General features: G+C 38.9%; 1 protein-coding gene across 1 annotated transcript; it reads left to right on the top strand.

Annotated features, from left to right (window-relative positions):
* The first annotated feature begins 1317 nt into the window (after positions 1–1317).
* LOC144687363 (G2 and S phase-expressed protein 1-like) lies at positions 1318–24751 on the top strand. The gene is made up of 11 exons (XM_078553388.1): positions 1318–1401; positions 2996–3070; positions 7277–7334; positions 8921–9518; positions 12755–12902; positions 13823–14173; positions 14808–14880; positions 18792–19043; positions 19659–19827; positions 21060–21173; positions 24368–24751. The coding sequence occupies exons 2-11, from the start codon at positions 3049–3051 to the stop codon at positions 24452–24454; spliced, it is 1872 nt and encodes a 623-aa protein (XP_078409514.1). The 5' UTR covers positions 1318–1401; positions 2996–3048; the 3' UTR covers positions 24455–24751.

Here is a 24751-nt window from a genome sequence, read left to right as displayed (position 1 = left end):
GAGGTGAAATGTAAGCTGGTTTAAGGGGGATGGAACAGGTAGAGCTGGATAGAGGGCCTGTGATAGGTGGAGATAGCCAAAAGATGTCATAGACAAAAGGACAAAGAGGTGTTGAAGGTGGTGATATTATCTAAGGAATGTGCTAATAAGTGACATTAAGGGTAGAAAGCAGGACAAACAAGGTACAGATAGCCCTAATGGGGGTGGGGGGAAGGGATCGAAATAGGCCAAAAGGTAGAGATAAAACAATGGATGGAAATACATTTAAAAATAATGGAAATAGGTGGGAAAAGAAAAATCTATATAAATTATTGGGGAAGAAAAAAAGGGGGGGTCGGAAAGGGGGTGGGGATGGAGGAGAGAGTTCATGAACTAAAATTGTTGAACTCAATATTCAGTCCGGAAGGCTGTAAAGTGCCTAGTCGGAAGATGAGGTGCTGTTCCTCCAGTTTGCGTTGAGCTTCAGTGGAACAATGCAGCACGCCAAGGACAGATATGTGGGCATGAGAGCAGGGTGGTGTGTTGAAATGGCAAGCGACAGGGAGGTCTGGGTCATGCTTGCGGACAGGCAGAGGATTTTTGTTTTTGCCATTTGACATTGAGACGTCCAGCATGTCTCACCCTGGTCCATTCACCAATCTATTTCTGGGGCTTCAAGGGCATGTATGCTCCAGCTCCAGACTGTCTCACGCCACATCGAACCCGCAACATATCCCCAGTGTCTGCTGCTCCAGTCCCATGTCGGAGCTACACCTGTGCATGTGGCGGGCTGTGAACTACAAACCCCAGAATGCGCTGCGCGCAAGGACCGAGTCGCAACGGCCTGGTTCAAATGCGCCAATGAGCGGCGAGCACTCTTGTCACGTGAGTGAATTTAAAATCTCGGGGAAAGGAGAGAGTAGCCGTTAGTGGATGGTGTGTCTGAGTGCGAGGGAGAAGATCACAGAGAGGCTGAGCCCCCTTGGTGAGGACTGCGTCTGTTCGGGCAGAGACGGCAGGGTTAGTCCACACGACGGGGAGAATGGAAGGGGCTCCCCTCCTATCCACACCCCTCCCACCTTCGGCATCCCCCGAATAGCCCCGACCCGACCCGCTGCAGCCACTGGATTGGGCTCAGCAACCGTTAGCCCAGGTCACTGAGGGGGGGCTATGTGTAGTTTCCCCACCGTTCCACGCTTTGCATCATTTAGTTAGGTACAGGCTGGGGGTTCAGACATTACAACGCACTGAAGGAGCCATCCTTAAATACGGCACAATTCTGTGGGGAGAGAAACAGTGTCAAAGCTGTGTGCTGCTTGGTCTGCGGGGAGGAGGAGAGAGATGTCAGATTAGTGTGTACCATTGTTCAGGGCAAGGCTACATTTTGAGTAGCGATGACTGTGGAGTAGTTATTGAAACAAAGTGAGTTTGAGTGTCTTCAATATTATTTCGAGGGTTTTACCTTGTACTTTATTTTCAGTGCCCAAGAGGAGTATCCTGATATAGGCTTGAGATGACGTAAGAGCAACAGGCGCTTTGTCAGGTTTCTAAGCTGCTTTAAAATCAGTATGTTTAGGGTTAGGTATCGTGGAAGGTTAAGGGCCAAAGGAGCTAGTGAGAGAAGGATACTACTAATAGAGTATATTTAAGCAACTAAGACCAGAGTGGCAATAGGATGTTAAGATAAAATATGTGGATGGATGCTTTGAAGAAATTTTGAGAAGGTAGTGGATATGAACATTTTTATTTTAAAGTAAATTTAGTGTGCTGGTTCAATCAATCACTGCTATTATTGTTAATCCTTATCCCTTTATGATCCAAATAGCCTATTGTTATAAAAACAAAAAAATGCTGGAAACACTCAGCAGGATGTGGCAGCATCTGTGGACTGCTCAGTGGTTCCAGCATTTTCTGATTTTATTTCAGATTTCCAGCATCCACAGTATACAGCTTTTTGATTAGTCTGTTCTTGTGTTGGGTTTGAATGTGTTTGGTTATGATGGCTTTCAATCAAAGTCATCTATGGTGTAATGTGATTGACTTTTTAAAAATAATTTGTTTACAGAATCAGTATTATTTAGAAACAGTACTTTTGTATTTTTTGGTCTCTGTTGGGCCTATGATCAATGGCTAAACTTGTTTTGAACAGACCCTGATATTAAATTTTAGAAAACTTAATGTCCTGCCATATCCAACAACCACCTCTCCAGTGCTCTTACCCTCTGCTCCTGCCACCTTATACCACTGCCTAACTACTTGATTCTTACACCACTTGCCAGTACTGCTGCATGCAGTACCTATCTCGTAGCACCAAGTTGCTTGTATCCTTTAATCTCTCCTGGGCTTTGGACTTGCTGATAAAATGAACAATGTATTTAAGCAGGCATATAATTATTGTTTTAACAGTTTCCACAAAGATGTCTGTAAAGCATGCAGTTAGATCCCAAAATAGCATTTACCATTCCTACAGTATAAATATAGCGAGCCTAATATATATTGCACAATACATGGGATAAAGCAGTACATCATCTATCTGACTTGCATGAGCAATGAAGCAAATGTAATAGTGTAAATAAAGTAGTGGGTTAATGTGAATGGGACTAACTCTAAGCAGTTTCAGGGAGTACCACTACCATCAGCACCCCTTTGACCTTTTGTTAATGACATCTTTTACATTCTCTCCTTTGCCTCCACCTATCGCTGGCCTTCTATCCAGCTTCACCTGCTCCACCCGCCATAAACAGTATATATTTCACCACATTTCTACTTCTCTTTAGTTCTGAAGAAGAGTCATACGGACTCAAAACGTTAACTCTGTCTTTCTCCCCACAGAGCTGTCAGACCTGCTGAGTTTTTCCAGCACTTTTTGTTTTTGTTTCAGATTTCCAGCATCCGCAGTATTTTGCCTTTATATCAGGGATTAAATTGCCTGTATATGCAGATGATTAAGCGAGATTGTAATTTCTGGAAAAATATACTTTTTTTTCATCTTGCTGTTTTGTATTTGCTTTTATAGTGCTTGAAAACTGAATCTTCCATTTCCACCAGCTTCAGAGATCAATACAAGGAATGGATGGGAAAACTGACAAAGGTAGTCAAACTTTAGTTACTTGAGATCTAACCATATGGAACAGCTGGATTTGATCTCAAGAACACAAATAGTTTTAAAATTAATTGGCTTGTGCTTTTCTTCCAAAGCAAGTGCCACACATGCCTCAAAAGGCAGTAAGAGGGGGCTTAGTCAATTAGACTATAGCCGTTTGCTTTTAAGATCTCCTGTATCTCAACCAGCTCATGGTGATAAGATTCAAATCAAATCTCAAAGCTCAGTTGGCAGCATTCTTATTACCTCACTCTGAAAGTTGTGGATTTCAATCTGTGATATAATCTGCAATAGTGCAGATCGTTCAGATAAGACATTAAACTGAGTTCTTCTTTTGTTCATGTGGATATTGAAAGATCCCTGGCAGTATTTGAAAAAGAGCAGGATTTTCTGGTGCCCTGGTCCCTCAACCAGTATAACTGGCCATTCGTCTCATCATTGTTTTGAAGTGAGAAAGTTTAGTTATCAAATATAGGGGCATATAGAAAACATTTGAAGCTGATTAGTGATTGGATGGGCAAAGAGATACTGAGGGAGGTGGGAGAAACATAGATGGCGAGGTAAGTATAAAATTAAGAAACCCTTTCAGTACTAAAATAGTAATAGGGCAGTCACTGGAAAAGTTGAGAACCATAAAAAATACAAATAAGTGTGAAACGGTGAATGAACATAGTTTAGTACGTATCCTGAATGATTGATTACTTTCATAATTACTTTAAATAATTATTTTCCCCAAGTTTCAACATGCTCTCCGCAAACTGATAAACAAGGTCGTGACTTTTGCCTAGGTTATAAGTGAGATGGAAGCCTTGGATAACCTAAAAGAGCACAAACTAGTAAATCATTATGGATCGTCACAAGTGCTTAGGGAAACATTGGAGATCATTACATGTTGGACACTGGGGAGATGCCAGGATAATGTGACCATATTAAGAAAAGTGGCATAATGGACATAGGCAACTAGAGACATTTTGGTCTCAGTCCCTTTTTTAAACTAATTAAATTGATTTATTGTGTACTTTTTTATTATTCATTCAAGGGATGTGGGCTTCGCTGGCTAGGCCAGCATTTATTGTCCATCCCTAATTGCCCTTGAGAAGAAGGTGGTGAGCTATCTTCTTGAAGAACCGCTGCAGTCCATTTCGGACAGGTACACCCACAGTGTTGCTGGAAAGAAAGCTCTAGAATTTTGATTCCAAGACAGTGAAGGGATGGTGTGTGGCTTGGAGGGGAAATTGGAGGTGGTAGTGTTCCCATGTATCTGCTGCTCTTGTCCTTCTAAGTTGTAAACATGTGGGTTTGGAAGGTGCTGTTTGATGGAGCCTTGTTGAGTTGCTGCAGTGCATCTTGTAGATGGTACACACTGCTGCCACTGTGCATCAGAAGTGGAGCAAGTGAATGTTTAAGTTGGTGCATGTGATGCTGATCAAGTGCGCTGCTTTGTCCTGGATGGTGTTGAGCTTCTTCAGTGTTGTTGGAGCTACACTCATCCAGGCAAGTGGGGAGTATTCCATCACACTTCTTGACTTGTCTTTATAAATGGTGGACAGGCTTTGGCAAGTTGGGAGGTGAGTTACTCGCCTCAGAATTCCCAGCCTCTGACCTGCTCTTGTAGCCAGTGTTCATATAGTTTGCCTGTACAGATCAGTTTATGATAGATCTGTTTCTTATAAATCAGTGTTAATCACCCAGGATGTTGACAGTGGTGGATTCAGTGATGATAGAGCCATTGAACGTCAAGGGGAGATGGATGGATTCTCTTGTTGCAGATGGTCATTGCCTGGCACTTTTTGGTGTGAATGTTGCTTGCCACTTATTAGCACAAGCCTGACTGAGTAATGACAGGCCAGTCAGCCTAACCTTTATGGTAGAAAAATTATTGGAAAAAATTCTGAGGGACAGTGTAAATTGTCATTTTAGAAAAACACTGATTAATTAAGGATAGTCAGCATAGATTTGTTAAGGGTAGATCATGTATGACTAACTTGATTTGATTTTTTTTTTGAGGTAACGAGGGCAGTCGATGAGGGTAGTGGGTTTGATGTAGTGTACATGGATTTTAGCAAGGCATTTCACAAAGTCAAACTGGTCAGAAAAGTAAGAGCCTATGGAATCCTAGAGTACACACCCTTTGTTCCTACAACTGAGCAATGGTCGACAGATGTTCCTGTGACTGGAGTGCTGTTTCCAGCAAGTTCTGCAAAGCTCAGTAAGGGGCCACTTGCTTTTCATGATACATCAATGATTTAGACCTAAATCTAGGGGACATGATTAAGTTTTTAGTTAATGTAAAATTGTTTGTGTGGTTTATAGTGAGAAATAAAGCTGCAGACTGTAGGAAGAGATTGATGGATTTCCAGATGGGCAGAAAAGTGGTAAATGAAATTCAATCCAGAGGCGTGAGGTGATGTGTTTGGAGAGGGTAAACAAGGCAAGGAAATACATAGTAAATGGTAGGACACTGAAAAGTGTATAGGGACAGAGTGACTTTGGAGTACATGTCCACAGGTTCCTGAAGGTAGGAGAACAACTAGATGGTTTAGAAGGCAAATGGATGCTTTTCTTTATTAGCCAAGGAATAGAATGTAAGAGCTGGGAGGCGATGTTAAAACTGTATGGAAACACTAGGCCAGAGTACAGCACACTGTTCTGATTACTGGGTTACAGGAATGATATGATTACATTACAGTGGATACAGAAGAGCTTTATGAGGATGTTGCCAGGAATGGAGAATTTTAGCTATGAGCAAAGTTTAGATAGGCAGGGTTGCTTTCTTTGGTACTGTGGATGCTGAGGGGAGTTTTGAGGTGTTTTGGATAGGAAGGACCCATCTCCCTTAGCAGAGAGGTCAATAATCAGGATGCATAGATAGTAAGTAATTGGGAGAAGGGTTGGAAAGAGTTGAAAAAATGTTTTCACCCCACAGTTGGTGGACATCTGAAATTCACTCCTTGAAAGGATGGTAGAGGCAGAAACACTCTTATTGTATTAAAAAAAAACTTGGATAGACACCTGAGAGGGCTGAGGACCAAGAACTGGAAAGTGGGATCAGGCTGATAGATTTTTTGGCTAACACGGACATGATGGACTGAGAATTTTTGTTTCTAATTTACACCAATAGCTTGGGTTCTGAAATTGTATGCAAATTAGTCAATTTGAATTTACCAACTATATGAAACAAGGAAGGGCACTGGAGTCAGTGGAGCAAGCTCAAATGACAATTTGCAAGTGAACAGAATACTGGCAGATACCAGTTAATGCATGAAAAAGTAAATACTGCTAACGAAGAAAATAAGACAACACACATACTCTAATGAATGGTGTTGAAATAATTAAGTTGAGGAAATTTAGAAGTCCAAGAGATGATACTCAATATGCGCAGCCAATCTAGGACAGCAATCAATAAAGACTTGTGTGCTACTGATTTGGCTAAATAGACAAATTCATCAAGCTGCATAGTTCTCTGGTCAGCCCAACATCAAGTACAGTGTCCAAGCTTTAGGTTTCTTGGGATGTTTTAGAACATAAAGATGTTATGTTATAAGCTGTTTTTGTTTGCTTGGTGGTGCATTGTAGAGAAAAGTCATGAGCCTAGTGTCCAAGGGCTGAGTTAAACAGAAATACCTTTAGAAACTTGGTTTTCAACCTTGAAAAAGCATACCTGAGTCATTAAAAGATGTATACAAAAAAGATAATGGTACAGGAAAAGTAAATCCAGAAAAATAAATTGTGTGAGTAAGATCATGAGTAACAGATTCAAACCATTGAATAGCAAATTTAGTAGTAATCAGAAGCTCCTGGATAGAGATGTTGAAGCAAAACCCCTGGGCCATTTCCGAAGCAATTGGGTACTGCACTGTGGGACCTCGGGAGTTTTTTCCCTTGTGATGACTGGATATGGTGGGTCTTTGTTTCAGAACACACTCAATTTGAGAGATTCCTGAAAAGGAAATTGTTTGCTCCAAAGCTGCTGTTGACTAGGTTGAAAACATGAAACTGAGGAATAAGAAAAGACTGAAATGGAGTAAATGTATAGTTATTCCTTTTTTCCCTTGGATTATATTTATTCAGGCATTGCCCTTAAAATGGTGAAAAGTTAAAGTTGGAAAAATGTTCTTTAGTTTAATATCTTCTGTTTAGTATTCCGTGTGTCTCTGTTCAGTGAATTCAGCAGCATGTAATTTGTATTTTCAGATTTCAATCTTTTATCTGAAGAGAATTCTGACTTTGATATTTTGTTATCCCCTGCAAGGTAAACATTTTCATTTTCTCAAGCTTGTTACTGCTTGTAGTAGACAACCAAAATGTAGTGAATGTTATATTCCAGTTACAATAAGTATTTAAGGTTCAATAAAAGATGTTAATGATTGTGGTCCAATTGGGAAATGCAGTACGCTACTGATTTAGAAAGTAGTTTCAACTGAAAAAATAGTTGCAGGTGGAAACTTTGAGCCAGAATGAGATTTGTCTGTGGAATCCAATATCAGGTTTCCATGTTTACAAATTAACTTGTTCATTAGTTGCCATGTTTCCAATACAACCAGATTTTAAAAGATAATTTTTGTTTTAGGAGCCTGGCCCAAATATGCTTATTTGGTTAAAAAATATAAAATTATTTTTGGACTAAAGAATCAAAATGAAGAGTATTTGTGGAATGTGCAATTAGTGTAATAACTCTGACCATTAGTTAAGAGCATATTTTGCTGAAGTTGAGGCCTTGTGTTAGCAGAGGGATAGCATGCAAGCTAAAGAAGCAATGTTACCATGTATGGCCTTATACTCAGGATTCCAGACACAGTCAAACATTGTTCACTGTAATGTTGCCCTTGATAGATAGCAGTGTAGGGCAACTAAGACGATACTGGATGCTGGGAGTCTCAGTTGATAAAAATGTTAAGACACTGGCCCTTTTTAGAAAAGCCTGGAGATATAATTTTTATTGGGGATTGATGTTTTACAGACAGATTATTCAAGTTGCAAGCAAATGCTGGAAATCAGAAATAAGAGCAAAAAATATTGGCAGCACTTGCTTAGCATGTTAGGCAGTATCTCTCTTGGGGGAGGGGGGGTGGAAATGGGGTCAAGAATTTCTGGTGGATTTCGATCTTTCATCAAAGTTGTGCTGCCTGACTTGCAAATTTCACACAGTGATTGGTTTAAGGAATAGGTTATCAGAAAGGCGATTTTAAAAAATTGCGCTTTCCTTTAATTATAAATAGATTTTAGACCACTGGATAATAGTTGTGGAATTTGATAGAATGGAAGAAACATTAGGTGGTGAGGTTGAGATCAACCAAAAGGTGGATTTTCTGGGGCCATCTGGGCCAGATTCTGCCTGTTGGAAAGTGCATGTGTGTGTGTGTGTGTGTGAGACTGGTTGCCCAAGAACTGGATTATGCTCTGCTGTGGCTCCCCTACAACCTTCCGAGACGAATAGCTTGCCTGCATTTGCTAGCCAGACTGTGGCAGAGAACTTAATTGCACGTTTGACCTCTGGGGATAGTCATAATTTGGGACCAGAAAGGAGTTTTTAATTGAATAGCTGTTATGATTCTAGATCTTAAAATGTGGTGTTTAGTGCAGGTGCAAATTGGACATCCTTAATGGGAAGGAGGGGACTAGAGAAAGCATTATCCCCAGGCCGCCTTCTAGAACTGGTTCCAGAGCATTGGTCTTGTCTAGGAGTCAGTTAGCTGCAGATGGTGTACAGACTTGAGAAGTTTAACCAGAAATTTAGCCTACACAGTATGATCACGCTAATGTTTGAGCTTCAAGCAGATGAAACTAAATTCATAATACCTTTTCAATCTTAAACTAGTAGGCTTTTTTTCTCCCTAGCGGAAAAAGTGATGATGATGATGAAGTTTTTCTTGGGCCAGTTCGACACGTGGAAAAATGTGTTGCTATTGGAATTGATTTAAATTGCAAGGAAGAGAAAAGTTTGAAGTCTGCAGAAACTGTGAATTGGAGTCCTCTGAACACAGACCAGTTTGTTGAAGTTTCCAGAGAAGCCAACATACTAGCACTGCATTTTGAAAACCATGTGGAGGGAAAGTCTGAGAAAATGGGAAATGAAATGATACACAGTAAAAATGTGGAACAATTTATAGAGGAATCAAAATTAAAACTAACCCTTCTGAGGGGTATTAGCAGCCCAAGTTGTCCAAGAAGAGAAACCTTTGTAGTTCAAGATAGTCCACTGAGGTTACTTCCACTTGCAATCCAGAAAAGTCTGCAGGTTTGTTCTTCCAATGCTCGTCCTGGCTTTCTATTAAAATCACCTAAGAAAGCTGTTGTCCAGGTAATCAACTCTTCTGTGCAGCCGCTACAAAACTGCGGAAATCCATCATTAGGCAATGATGATGTGGCTTGTACTGAGAGCACAACTTTGAGGGAAGTTCCATTAGGTGAACAGCCAACATGTACATCAGAAAAGGTAAGCAGTTTTCTTATTCTGGTAAAACAATCAATACAGAATGGAATACTAGAGGTTTGTCAAAAGTTATTCAATGTTACCTGTTGCATTTAAGCTGTCTAACATTAATCAACAATTTCAGCAAACGTGATGGGCTGGTTAGATGTTAGAGTTTTACTATGTACTGTACTATAACTAGTCAATTTTTTGTAGCATAGTTTATGGCAATTGCAAGATCTAGAGCGTTTCCATTTACTGCAACATAAACATAATAGTGGTTTACCCATTGCTACAATAACAACAAACCTGTTAAAGCAACTTTTAAAGTATAAAGATGCAAATAATTTTGTTTCCCCCAAAGCTACCTGTTGTTTACATTTTTGTTTTGCATTGTGTTTTTGTTGCACCTCCCAAAATTGGAATTGTAGCATTTACTTAAGATCCAAATAATTTGTTCCTCCCCACCATCTCCCCCACTCCCCACCAAAAAGTTTCCAGTAGTGGATTTGTGATTCAGCATCAAAGTACCTCAAAACAATAGTCTTCTGACCCAGCAAAAAAAATGAGACCCCTTCAGTGATGCCAAGAAAGTAATCCCAAATCCCATTGGCCTAATTTTTATTCAATGCTTAAATTGTATAATGCTTTTTTAGAAAAAATAAATAATTATTCTTACCACTTTATATTGAAATTATTTATAAATCTACCTGATTGCCATGAGGTATGGTTTTGCATGTAGAATTACTTAGAAATTGCAACATAGGAACAGGCTGTTTGGCACAGCCAGTCTATTTGATGTTTAACCTCCACACAAGCAGTGTCTGCCTATCCTCTCTTCCTTCAGTCAACTATCTATTAAGTGCTGACATAGAGTATTCCACAGCAATTAGTGACTGACGAAGTAACTATCGATCAAAACCGATTTTCTAAACTTCCCTCATTATGTCCTAATCTTTTACTTTTAACCTCCTACTTATTTCACCTCATTCTAGATTCTTCAGTCACTGAAAACCGTTCCTATCTAAATTGTCCTAATTATCTTTGTAACTCTTTAAACATTTGTCATATCACTGTGTAATCTCCTCGACTCTAATCTAAAATAGCTCAATTGTTCAAGTATTTCTTTTTGTATTTCCTTGTACCAGACAGCAACCTGGTGAATCTGTGCAGCACCATCACTATTGCCTTTTGCCACAGTCTGGGAATTGCCATAGGAGTGGGGTGAAAATTATTCCTCGTGTATCACAGTGAACTTGTGCATGGGAGCTACAAATCCTCTATCCCAAATTTCCACTCAAGCATATACTGAATAGCTTGTCATGTGGAAGAACATATATTTGAGCATATTTATCCAAACATTTCTAACATTAAATGTTTTGTAAGATAAAACTATAATTTTTAGCTTGATGCAAATGTTAATGATATACGCTTAGCTAAAAGTAAAAACTATTCAAGAAATATAGGCCAGAAACTTACCTATGTCAGGTGTGCTGGGCGGCCGCGGAGCCGATCACCACCCGCGATCGGCTGCGCGCTGACATTTCACCTGGACGGGCCAGTTAAGGCCCACCCAGCATGACGCACGGCCAGCAATACTACCTGTGCGGGCAGGGGGAGGAGGGAGAGTCGGGACCTGCGCTGTTTTGAGCATGCGCGAAAGAGCGCAGAAATCTCCCTGAGGCACGGAGCTTCCTCAGAGAGATTAAGTTGAGAGTGAAACTTTTTAATAAAGGAGGAAAAAATTATTTAAACATGTCACCTGAGTTGGGACATGTTTGTGAATTGTGCAAAAATTAATTAATTAATTAATTGAGATAACTTGATATAAGTATTATATGGTTGTGGCTTTTTAAATAAAACTGATGCATTTCTGTTGATTTGTTTTTTTAAAGATGCATATTTCTGTATTGCTGGTTTACTTTTTCGTTTCTAATTCTTTTGTATAATGCATTTTTTTGATGAGGGGGAAGTGGCCTTAATTTTGTTGAGATATCCTTTTAGCAAAGGGAATGGGGCTGAGGTCTGACACCTTGTGCTCAATGTATCCTTTATTCGCCAATAAGTGATTCAATAAGGGAAAGTCTTATAGTTCTGATTGAGTCAAAAGTTTTGAAGTCAGGCATTCCTGTAACTACCCATTAAAATATGTTTGATTATTCCAACTATAAGCATCTATTCTTATGGCTTCACATGTAATAGCAACAATGTACCAGAGTAAAGGTAGCAAGTTTGGCATTCTTATTTTGATAAGCTATGCTTGAGGGCAGGGCTTTGCAATATGCTTGATAAGATTTTGAAGACTCTAGTAGCACTGCTACCTGTTCCCTTTGGGCAGCATAAAGTATGCATAGGATATACAGCACAGAAATGGGCCTACTTGAGCCTCCTCCTATCTTTCCTCATCCAAATCTATTATAACTCTCTCCTTCCTTGTATCTGATATGCTTGTCTGGCTTCCCCTTAAATGCATCTATACTATTTGCTTCAAGCACTCCCTCTGGTAGGAGTTTCATTTTCTCGCCATTCATCACTCTTTGGTGTAAAGTTTCTTCTGCATTCCTTATTAGATTTCTTGGTGACTATTTTGTATTGATGGCTTCTAGTTATGCTCTCCCCCACAAGAGAAAACATTCTCTCTGCATCCACTGTATCCAAACCTTTCATCTCTAATAGGTCATCCATCAACCTTTCTTCCAAAGAGAAGAGAACCCAGCATGTCAATACTTTCCTGATATGTATACCCATGCATTTCTGGTATCTTCCTTGTAAATATTCTCCAGATCCTCACCACTGCCTTCATTTCCTTTTCATAATATGATGACCAGGACTGCGCTAGTACTCTTAAGTGTAGACCAACCCAAGCTTCGATACAAGTTTAGCATAATTTCCCTACTTTTCAATTCTATCACTGTACAAGTAAAGCCTAGTCCTTGGTTTGCTTTATAAATAACCTTACTATGGTGCAACTTTTAGTGATTGGCGTATTTGTGCTCCGAGATCACTTTTGTTCCTCTACCCCACCCAGACTTGAACCATACAAGAAATAAGTGACCTCCCTATTCTTCCTCCCAAAATGTACTACCTCATTTTATACTACTGCACAGTTATCCATTGAATTTCATGTGCTGTTTATGTCTGGGTTTTGAAAGACTAAGCAGAGCAGGATAAAATGTGAGGAGAAACTCTGAATAACCTATGCTTAGGAAAACCTCTTTTGTCCTTTTGCATTCTGAGAAAAAGACTTGGTTTTATTGTAGGGAAGCCAACCAAAGGTATCTGGGTCTAAGGCTTCAGGTTCTGTGAAGAAGCAGAGTGCTGGTATGGCAGTAAGGACTCTCAACCATACTTCGTCATCTATATCCAGTGTCCATTCTGGTCTTCATAATTCCGCTAGTGGTGGCAGAGGCAAGTTGGATTTTCAATCTTAAAATGTTTTGTAACTCAAAAATTATGGAATTCGGCTTTTGGTTTTTATATCTGACATTTTAAAAAGTAAAATTGAGGGGCCTTGTTTACTTTGACACATCATCATCACATCCAATGGATTAGACCTACCTAACATCCTAAATGTACTAATTTCCCACTGGCAGTTGTTTGCTCTATTCCAGACTTGAGTCTATTCATATTACCCTGCACTCAAAATAAGCCCTTTGTATTCTTGGTTTATAATGGGGATTAAATTCTTGACTTTCAATCCCATACCACCTCCAAAATTGCTCTGGAACTGGCAGGCACACAAGAGCATTAAAGATTCCTTTATATTTCTCTAAGGAGTGGTGGGTCTCTACTTTGAGTTGCACTTTAATGTAAGCACATTGATGTTGGCTGGGGAGTGGTGGTACCTATTTACGGACCAAGAGCCGGAAAGTGGAGTTGGGCTAGATGGTTCCTTGTCAGTGGATATGGACACAATGGCTTCCCCTTTTGTGCTGTAAATTTCTGTGATTATAGCAATATATTCTGGAAGGCTGGTGTTGAAATGAAAAATTACTATATTAGATGGAAAGGTGCAAAGTTATAATAGGTTGAAAGTGCTATTTGTGTAACAAGGCATGTTCTTTTATAAAATGCGATTGAACTCCACTAAAGTCTGTCCATCGTCCCTTGATTATCCAAACCCCATTCTGGTGAAATAATGTGTAAAGTTATGTTTGAAAAATGGTTTATTTTAAAATGCAGTATCAAGTATGAACTTAAGGGATATTTAAAAAAAAAATATATGCACCTGATAAATTCTGCTTCTGGCAGTGTAATATTTGTGAAAGGTAATCTCTTGCTTTCAAATTCAGAACCTGTGTTCTAAATACTTGCAATTTCTCTTTCAGTGGTGTCCATGAATGTTTCCTTAAACTCATCAAAATTGCAAACATCAAAAAATGGCAGCAGAATTGTGGCTCCAAAGAGCAAGTCAAGTTCTACATGTGCAATTGACGTTCCAAAAACAAAATTAATGAAACCAGCAAATACTTGTAAACTAACCACTCCTGGAAAGGTGAATCAGCAAGGATCAGGGATGCAGACCCTGCCCATTAGAGGTTTACAAAGAAGTGGCTCAATTGATATGAAGGTTGAAACTAAAATCAAATCAAACCAAGTTGTAAATGCATTAGGGAGGGATCAGTGTGCAAAGACTAAGACATCTATTATTCCTAGCCAAGCTTCAAAAAGATCCAGTGGTAAGTATAAACACTCTCAAAATATAGGTCTTGGTCTTGGGTATTTTGTATTAGTAATTTTAATTCCAAATTTTCATGCAATTTGGGATTACTAGTTGTCAATCTTGGCTAAATTATTAAGTGCATGAAATGTTTATCACCAGTTGAAATGACTTGAATTTCATTGTTTGTAGTGGAAAATAGATGTAGTTCTGAAAAGTTCATAGCATTGGGGATGGGGAAGAATGATGATCCTTCACTAACTGATCTGCAGCTACAAAAATAGGATTGTATTTTGCTTGGGTCTACAATTACATTTGTATGTAATAGGAAGTGTTTCTTTATGGTAGACATCTTTAAGAATTATCTTGCATTTTTTGGATTACAGTAAGAGTGATTATAGTCAAAGCCCTAAAGTAGATTTATACTGTCAGATTCAAGATTTACATGGTCATTGCTGTATAAGAACTAAATAAGTGGACTTACTTTTGAAGAATTGTTTTAATCCTTTCTTTGGGAGAGATTTGTGTGTACAATTTTCCTTATTGGATCAATCCAGTTGGATATGATTGCTTCATTTTGTCTTCTGGTGCAGAAAGGGCTATTTGACTTGTCTTAGAGACTATTAATTATTTTTTATTAACTCTCATTTAAGCACCTTCACCTCGAACCACAAAGTCAAAAATAACAGAACCAAAGAAGCTGTTGTCATGCGGTGCAATTGAGAGGTAACAAGAATTTTCTAATTGCAGTAGAATGTCAAAACAGCATATCAGACTATAGATTTGTAGATGTCCCTCCTATACATCTAATAAACATGCCTTTTTAAAAAGTAAAGTGACTCCTTTGACCATCACTATCAGGTTATTAGCCCAATGGTAATGCAAGCAAGCTCAGTACTATCTTTACTCCAACCATGTTTGTGCTTTTGCAGCGTAAATCCACTGGATAGCATTCCAACTTTTCCCATTTGCTTTCATTCTGCCAAACCAATTGCATCTACCTCAGCTTGCAGAACCTTGTTTAATAAAATAGTGTGAAATGAACAAAACTCTGGTACATGAGCATATTCCTCATGGTAAATAGTGACCAGAATATGCCCGTGTCCATTCTGCTTAGTGGTGCCTCAAAGAACCAGAGAAAGCACAATAGTTTAAACAGCCATGGCATCGTCTGTATCCTTTCTATACCTGTAAAAGCTATCTCTGACCTAGTTGATCTTATATTCCTCAACACCTATATTCTATATCTTCTTCGAATCCGACTTCCTCCTGCATTCACCTGGGAGAGGGTGCCGAGAAGAGAAAACACCTCCAAATCACTTATAACTGCACTTTAAACTCCAGACTAGCCTTTGGCCATCCATTCGCCTCAGCTGACCACTTTTTTGTTCTTGTACCCAGAAAACCCCCCCCTTTTCTCCCATGCCAGCTGTTCCTCCTAGTGATTCCTTTCTCCCTCATTCAAAACAAAGATAATCCCTAGCTCCTATGATAGCTAACACAGCAAATGATTCCCTGCTACAATGAATCAATTCTCATGATTTTTTTTCCTTTTTTTAAAAGATATCAACATCATCCTCCTCAAAATGCCCACCTTTAACCTCTTCCTTGGAAGCTACTCACCCACCTCCAACCTCATTTCCTCAATCGTCAGTGCTGTTGCCTTTCAAATATATGGACATCTTTCCCATTACATTTTTTTTGAACCTCTCCAATCAGGTTTCCACCTTTGTCACAACAGTGAAATGGCCCTAAAGTTACAAATCACATCCAATTCTCTTTTGAAAGCCTCTACTCAACCTGCTTCCACCACACTCTCTCAGGCAGTGCATACCAGACCCTAACCACTTGCTGCATGAAGAAATTGTTCCTCTTGTCACTATTGTTCCTTTTGCCGGTTACCTTAAGTCTGTGCCCTCCAGTTCTTGATCCTTCCAACAATGGAAACAGTTTCTCCCTATCTGCTCTATCCTGACCTCCCTTGATTTTGAATACCTCTATCAAATTTCCTTTCAAGCTTCTCCAAGGAAAACTGTTCCAACTTCTTAATCTAGGTATGTAACTGAAGTTTCTCATCCGTGGAACCATTCTCATGAATTTTTTTCTGCACCTTCTCTAATGCCTTCACATCCTTTCTGAAATGTGCCCAGAACTGAGTGCAATACTTCAGTTGTGGCTGAACCAGTATTTCATTCAAGTTTAACATAACTTTTCTTTTAAAAACAAAAATAAAAACAAAAAACTGCGGATGCTGGAAATCCAAAACAAAAACAGAATTACCTGGAAAAACTCAGCAGGTCTGGCAGCATCGGCGGAGAAGAAAAGAGTTGACGTTTCGAGTCCTCATGACTCTTCCACAGAGATAAAAACAAAAAACTGCGGATGCTGGAAATCCAAAATAAAAACAGAATTACCTGGAAAAACTCAGCAGGTCTGGCAGCATCGGCGGAGAAGAAAAGAGTTGACATTTCGAGTCCTCATGACCCTTCCACAGAGATAAAAACAAAAAACTGCGGATGCTAGAATGAAGGGTCATGAGGACTCGAAACGTCAACTCTTTTCTTCTCCGCCGATGCTGCCAAACCTGCTGAGTTTTTCCAGGTAATTCTGTTTTTATAACTTTTCTTTTGCTCTCTACGCTCCTGATGATAAAGCTTAGGATGCCTTATAATTTATTCACTGCTCTCTCAAACTGTCCTGCCACCTTCATTGATTTATGCACATATACACCCAGGTCCTTCTGCTCCTGCATCCGTTTTAGAATTGTACCTTGTTTATATTGTCTGTCTGCATTCTTTTTACAAAAATGAATTGCTCCAAACTTCTCTCCATTAAATTGCATCTGGCACTTGTCTGTCCATCCCACCAACTTGTCTCTCCTTTTTGAAGTTTGACATGATCCTCCTCAGTTCAGTACATGTACACTGACAATGTTCAGCTCTACCTCTGCCCAAGCTCTCTTGATGTTGCACTTTCTTGTCTTGTCAAATTGTCTGCCATTCACTCTTGGTTGAGGCACAATTTGCTCCATTTAAACATTAAAAGATCAAAAGTATTGTCCTCCATTCCTGCCACAAACTCCATTGCCATGCCTCCCATTCTTCCCATTGGATACTGTTTGCACTCTAGAGATCAAATGGAACATCAAGCTGATCTATAGATGTTGTCTATGTCACAAAAACTGCCTACTTCCATCTCCAGAGCAATGCCCCAATTTTGTACTTGCCTCAACTCAACTGCAACTGTGTTCCATCCCTTAGTTTTTCATCTCTATACTCAACAATTTCAACACTCTCCCAGCCGGTCTGCATTCCTTCATCTTCTGTAAACATCAACAAATGTAAAATTCTGCCTCTGTTCTTATGCTAAGTGTTCATCCATCATTCCTGTCTGTCTTTGCTGTCCCATTTTTAAAAATTGTGGTCTTGTTTTTAACACCCCTTCATGGCCTTAGCACCACCCTTGTCTTTCTAACAGTGCCCCCTCCCAGTAAGCTGAGTAGATTCTGGCCTCTTCTGTATCCCCTTTGTATGACCATATGAATTAAGAGCAGGAATAGGCCATTCGGCCTCTTCGAGCCTGCTCCATTATTTAATAAGATCATGGCTGATCTGATTGTGGCCTCAGCTCCATATTCTTACCTACTCTCAATACCCTTTGACTCACTTGTTAGTCAAGAATCTATCTACCTCTGCCTTAAAAGTATTCAATAACCCTGCCTCCACCACTTCCTGGGGAAGAGAACTCCATAGAGACTCAGCCCTCAGAAAAGAATTTTCCTCATCTCTGACTTAAATGGGCAACCTCTTATTTTTAAACTGTGTCCCCCAGTCTCTACCACAAGGGCAAACACCCTTTCAGCATCCACCTGTCAAGTCCCCCTCAGGATCTTATGTTTCCATAAGATCACCTGTAATTCTTCTAAATTCCAGTAGATACAGGCTCAGCCTGTCCAATCTTTCTTCATAAGATAACTACCCGCACCACCTCCCACCCCGCCGACCCCCCGACTCCCCCCAATCCCAGGTATCAATCAAGTGAACCTTCTCTGAACTGCCTCTAAAACATTTATATGCTTTCTTAAATGAGATCAAAGCTGTACACAGTACTCCAGATGTGGTCTCACCAATACCCTATACAACTATAGTAAAACTTCCCTACTTCTATATTCTATTTCCCTTGCAATAAATGACAACATTCCATTTGCTAATCACATGCTGTATCTGCATACCAACCTTTTGTGATTCATGTACCAGGACACCCAGATCCCTCCATACCTCAAACTTCTGCAATCTCTCTCTATTTAAATAATATTGTCCCACCATTGCCTGCGCATTCAGCTCTAGGCTTAGCTGCCTAAACTTATCCATCTCCCCCTCATCCTTTTTACAACTTTCCTTAAAGCCAACCTTTAAAACCATCTTTTGGTCAGCTCTATCAATATTTTCTTTCCTTTGGAGAAGAAATATGGGAAGCACTGTGTGGCTAGTTCTTACTAGGTTCTAATGTCATAGAAGTGAGGTTGTAGAAATGTTTTCTTGTTTTAAATTTGGTTTTCTTCCAAATATTGGATTATTCTCAAGATATGTGCTTTTAGTTTATAGATTGCTAATATCATGTTAAAATCTTTTCATCAGTATTATAGAGGCTTGTACTCCAAACAAACCACCTATTCGAGGAATGCTGCAAACACCTAACATTCCAAATAGACTGACTTCGGTAACACCTGGCACGAGACGTTTATCTGCTTTACCCACACCATTAAATCGCCGCAGGTCGGGTATTCCAACATTCACTCCACAAACACAACCAAGACTTGGGTCGTTATCTCGCCAAGCTATAGCTAATCAAAACCGTAGTATATCAGCCAGTGGAACTATTCTAGCAAGGTGAGCGAGAAACATTTTGTTTGAGAGTTTAAATAAAAATTCTATAGCATAATTTAGCCATTATTTTTTGCTAACCAGAAGAAAGTTGTCTTTTTAAAAAAAAAAAATATGTTTGTGTATCTTGGTAAATTCAAGCACATCTTATTCAATAGGAAGTGCATCAGACTCTTGCACGATCTGCTGTTCAGAGATTTTTTTTCAAAATGGGTATTGGTGAAAGATTGAATTTCACTTTCTTACTATCTCCTGTCCCGTTACCAGGCTAATAATGCAATTATACTGGCATTACTATTTCACCTGAGACTAATAGCCAGTTCTGCTGTTTTGCATTGAATTTTGAATATAAATGTAAAATGCTTTCTGAAATGTCAACCATGTATAACTGGAGACAGTAACTTAATTTTTGTTTAGGTTCATTGAGCAATGTAACAAACTCTCTGAATTCAGAAGTCTGACAGATTAAGTCATCCACTGGCTTTGGATATTTGCAGCTAAGCAGCTATTGAGTAAGAACATGCCTGACAGCTGTCATGAAGATGTGGGGAGGTGAAATTTCAATGCTTACTTTTTAGACATTTTATAGCCCATTACTATTTAACTATTATGTTTCAGTAGTGAACAGAAAATGTCGAGAAAGCCACCAGCTCTTTGCTCATCTGATTCCTCTGAAGAAGAGATATCTCCACCTCTGGTTCCTTGTTTCCTGGATTTTTCTCCTGATAAACCACAGACTGTATGCCAAGTGAAAACTGTAGAGCATACATCTGAGACTCAAATCATGGAGGTATGAATGTACTACAGATCAAGCAAGTAAAGTTAATATTACAATATTAAAGCTACTTTGATAAGGCTACTAGTTAAAGAATCTGAATGTATTTGTTTTAACATCTTTTTGTATGTATTCATTCTTCTTTCCTCCTCTATCAAATATAATTTTATAGAATTCTATATCTTTAACAGTAAATCCTTACCTATTTTCTTCTGACTCTCTTGCCTTTTGAGAAGTGAGAGCAATATCAGTACTGGACTGGTTTTAATACTTCATTTAGTTTAGAGAAACAAAGAGATAAACAATTTCCTATGTTTTTTCAAATTCTATTTTAGAATTAATTTTTGAAGTAGCACAAATTTTGTTGACTTCCAGACGGGCAATATTAACTGAGTTGGGTGACACATTCTAAAATTTTGTAGGAGCCTTATAATACCTAAAAGGACGTGTTCATTTATTTTGTGGGATGTGGCTGCCTTCTTAAATCACATTAGTTGTTTTACGAATCCTGTATTTTGTTGTGCCCAACTAGTCCTTACTGCACTATCTGCTGCATACATTTGAGTGGCATGCTGGCCACTTCAGAGGGCAGTCAACCACATTCATGTGGGAGTCACAGATAGCCCAGACTGGAGGGTTCCTTTCCTAAAGGATATCAACGAACCACTTGGTGTCTTATGGCAATCCAACAACTTAATGGTCTTTTTTTAAATTTATGCCACTTTTTTTTTGTTCACTTCTTTGGATTATTACTCCAGGCCTCTGATTGCTAGTCTAATAACATAATCACCGCACTATGGTTCATGTGTTCACTCTTTTGAATTTACTTTGATGCTTGAAGATGATGTAACTGAATAAATAAGCTATTTATAGCCTATAATAGCCTGTCTTTGAGAACAGAATGGTGTTCAGCATAGATAACTGTTTACAATTGTTCTTTGAATTTCACCAAGCTAAAAGGTTTCTATTTATTTTCAGATTTCTCTCCTGACCCCCATTTAGGTGGCACTACATCTATTCTAATGAAAGGTTTTAAAGTTGGCCTAATTTTAAATGTCTGAGTGTATTTTCCATTTTGATCAACTATCAAAAATATTGGTAGCTAGTTCTGTTTGCTGTATGTGTTTAGTTATTTTTAAATTTAATGAAACAATTTTTGTAACCGCCTTTCTGAACAATTAATTTTCCACTGATTGGATAGACCAATATCATTCATACTTTTTTCATCCATGTTCTTTCCCCGTTAGAATCTCTTAGTTGAAGTTAATACAAAAAATAAGCAAATTGAAGACCACCCACTTATTGATCTCTCAAATACTCCTGACCTAAAGAGGGTTGCACCAATGAAGGCTCCTGAACCGGTAAGCTATTTTGTTTGGTTAGCTAGCTCACTTTAGCAAGTATGAAACTGTTGTAAATTTTAACATTTAATATTCCAGGGGTATCTGAACTATGGTCTATGACCATCAAAGCCCAGGCAACACAATTCTATTTGTGCTTTTTTAAACTGACTGGTTTAATTAATTTGGATTTCATGAACTAGAGGTTTAGAGAGAATTATCTTGATGGTAAATTCTAAATCAACACAAAGATCTGTTATCACTAACTTGTGATATAAGCAAATTAATAAGAGTGTTGACTTGTGCTTTGTGAGCAACATTAGGCCCGAATACAAACCAAGCATGTCCTCATAAGGAGGAAAAAAAGGGCATCCAAAGCTAGAACCCCAGATGATAAAGGAAACATAAGTTATAATACCCACTTTTACCAAATTCAGGCACAGCATAGAATGGTTACAGCATAGTAGGAGGCTGTTTTGTCCTGTCTGTACCAGCTCTCCAAAAGCAATTCAGCTAGTCAAACTCCCCTGTCTTTTCTTCATAGCCCTGAAAATCTCTTTTCTTAAGATAATTATCCAATTCCCTTTTGAAAGCCACGATTGAATCTGCCTCCTCCACCCTGTCCATTCCAGATCCTAACCATTCACTGCATTAAAAAAAAATTTTCTTCATGTTGCTGTTGCTTCTTTTGCCATTTATCTTAAATTGGTGTCCTCTAGCTGTCAACCCTTCAGTCAAAAGGAACAGTTTCTCCCTATCTCCCCTGTCCAGCTTCCTTATAATTTTGAACACCTCTATCAAGTCTTCTCTCAACCTTCTCTTCCTTAAGGGGAGCAGCCCCAGCTTTGCCAATCTATCCATGTAACTGAAATCTCCCATCCCTGGAAGCATTGCGTTAAATCTTTTCTGTGCCCGCTATAGCCTTCCCATCCTTCTGTAGTGTGGTTACCAGGATTGGGTACAATATTCCAGTTGAGGTCGAGCCAGTGTTTTTATAAAGTTTCACTATAACTTGCCTGCTTTTATATTGTCTGCCCCAAAGTCTGAATCTTTGTCTTATTAACCACTTTCTCAACCTGCCCTGCCACCTTCAATAATTTGTGCACATATGCCCACAGGTATATGCTCCTGCACCCTTTTAGAATTGTATCTTTTTAATTTATATTGCCTCTCCTCGTTCTTCCCATTAAATGTATCACTTCACACTTCTGTGCATTAAATTTCATCTGCTACATGTCTGCCCTTTCCATCAGCCTATCTATGTATTCCTGAATTCTGTCACTCTCCTCGTAATAGATCACCAACTCCTCCAAATTTTGCATTGGCTGCATATTTTGAAATTGTGCCCTGCACACCAAATCATTAATGTAGATCAAGAAAAGCAGTGATCCTAACACCAACCCCGGGGAGCCCCACTTATGTACAATCCTGGAGTTCGAGAGAACAACTGTTCACCACTACTCTCTACTTTCTTTCACTCAGCCAACTTCAGTAGAAAACCAGGCTGAATGCAGAGGGAGATTGGATGTAAGATAGGGAACAAGAATGAGAAGTTAGCAGATAACAAAAAGAATTTCTTTTTTATATAGGCAAAAATGAAAAGATAATTAAAGTAGTGGTGGGATGAAGATTGAAACCTTTGGAGGCAGAGGGCATGTCTGGAGCACTGAGCTTTTGCATCTGTCTTCACATAAGATGAAGTTAATGTTATAGTAGAAGAGGAGGAAACCAATATTAGATGGGATAACAAATAGAAAGGAGGTGCTATTTAGCATCACTCAAAAGTTCACAAGTCATCTAGTCCAGATGGGATGCCTCATATGTTGCCGAGGGAAGCAAAAATGGAGATACCAGAAACACTTTACACAATTGTTCAATCCTTTTCGTATATGGGAATGGTACCAGAGAACTGGAGGATTGAAAATATAACACCCCAATTCAAAAAAAGGGAGAGAGAGAAACCTGGTAACAACAAGATAGTCAATCTATCTTTGGTAGAAAAGCTGCTAGAGACCGCCATCAAGGACAAAATTAATTGACACTTGGAAAAGCATGGGTTAATTAATCACAGCCAGCACTGATTTGCCAAGTAAATCCTGTCTGGTTAATCTAAGTAACAAAAGAGTTGATAAAGGTGGTACGGTGAATGTATTTATGAACTGTTTTAAAAGGCATTTGATAAAGTGCCACATATCAGACTTATTCAAAACATAAGCATGTAGGATTGAAGGGATGATGGTAACTTGGGTATGTAATTGGCTAACGGATAGGAAACAGAGAATAATGGTGAACAAATTGTTTTCTGACCAGAGACATTAGCACTGGGTCCCCCAGAGATTGGTATTATGACCATTACTTTTATAACTGTCCAAGTCTTGGGTATGGTGAATACAATTTTAAAGTTTGCTAATAATACAAAACTTGGATACAAAGTTTGGCAACATTTGTAAACATTTCAGGGTGGCACACAGACTTGAATTGGGCAGACACATGAGGTATTATTTTGAAGGGAGGGATGCAAGAGCAGAGGGACCTGGGTGTGTATACTCACAACCTTTGAAGTAGACACAGCAAGTTAATAAGTTGGTTAAAGAAGTATATGGGATACTTGGCTTTGTTATGGGGAGCACTGAATACTAAAACAAGGTGGTATTGCTAAACCTTCACAAATCACTGGTCAGGCCTCAGCACAATCCTGGGCATCACATTTTAGGAAGGGTACTAAGGCCTTGGTGAGAAAGAGGGGATTGACAAGTGTTGTGGAGAAATTGAAGAAGCTGTGATTGTTCTCTTTGGAGTGGAAATGACTAAGGGATGACCTAATAGAGTTATCCAAAATTTGAAGGGTTTTGAGAAAGCTAGTAGGGAGAAACTGTTTCCTCTTGCATGTAGGTCAATAACTAGAGGCCATTGGTTTAAAATAATTGGCAAAATTCAAATAAGGGAAATGAGAATTTATTTTTTCACATTGGAGGGCTAAGATCTAGAAAACACTACCTGAAAGAGTGGTGGAATCAGATTCCATAGGAACTTTTAAATGGACATGTACTTGAAGACTATTTGCAGGGCTATGGGGAGAGGGACTAACTTGGATAACTCTTTCAAAGATCTGCCACAGGCACGACAGGCTGAACAGCTTCCTTCTGTGCTATAAGATTATATGCTGACAGATTTTCTTCAACCTTTTCTAAAAGTAAAACAAAATTCTATTTCAGCTTATAGATTTCAGCTCTCCACTGATTATGTTGAGCCCCGAAAACAAGGAAAATGTGAATGTGGATTCTCCTTTGCTGAAGTTTTAGAAAAGGTCCTGTTATGGTCTACAGCTACTATACATATTACTGCTGTAATATTACTTTAATCTTGTTCTTTAAACTGTTTTGTTCTCACTGTGTATTTCCTTGTTTCTAAGTCAATGGATGTTCTGAAATAATGGGTCAGTGTCATTCTTTCGGATTACTATGTCTCTTTGGACCACAGTTAATCTCATATTGTATCACTTGCCATATTTTTCCTGGTAGTGAAATTTGTCTATTGTGATTATATATTTTTAAAAAATTGAAAAGCTAATCAACTGAATAAAGGGGAAAAAATTAAAA

This window comes from Cetorhinus maximus, chromosome 12 (assembly GCF_964194155.1).
Source record: "Cetorhinus maximus chromosome 12, sCetMax3.hap1.1, whole genome shotgun sequence".
Classification (NCBI taxonomy): Eukaryota; Metazoa; Chordata; class Chondrichthyes; order Lamniformes; family Cetorhinidae; genus Cetorhinus; species Cetorhinus maximus.
The sequence above is the reverse complement of the archived record's forward strand: the minus strand, read 5'-3'. Positions and strand labels throughout refer to the sequence as shown.

Bases quoted from the DNA above. Each gene is read 5' to 3' on its own strand.
- LOC144687363 (XM_078553388.1), top strand. From the start codon at position 3,049: ATGGATGGGAAAACTGACAAAG. The intron at 7,335-8,920 runs GTAAACATTTTC...TTTTCTCCCTAG, and splicing joins ATTTTGTTATCCCCTGCAAG to CGGAAAAAGTGATGATGATG. The intron at 12,903-13,822 runs GCAAGTTGGATT...TTTCTCTTTCAG, and splicing joins TTCCGCTAGTGGTGGCAGAG to TGGTGTCCATGAATGTTTCC.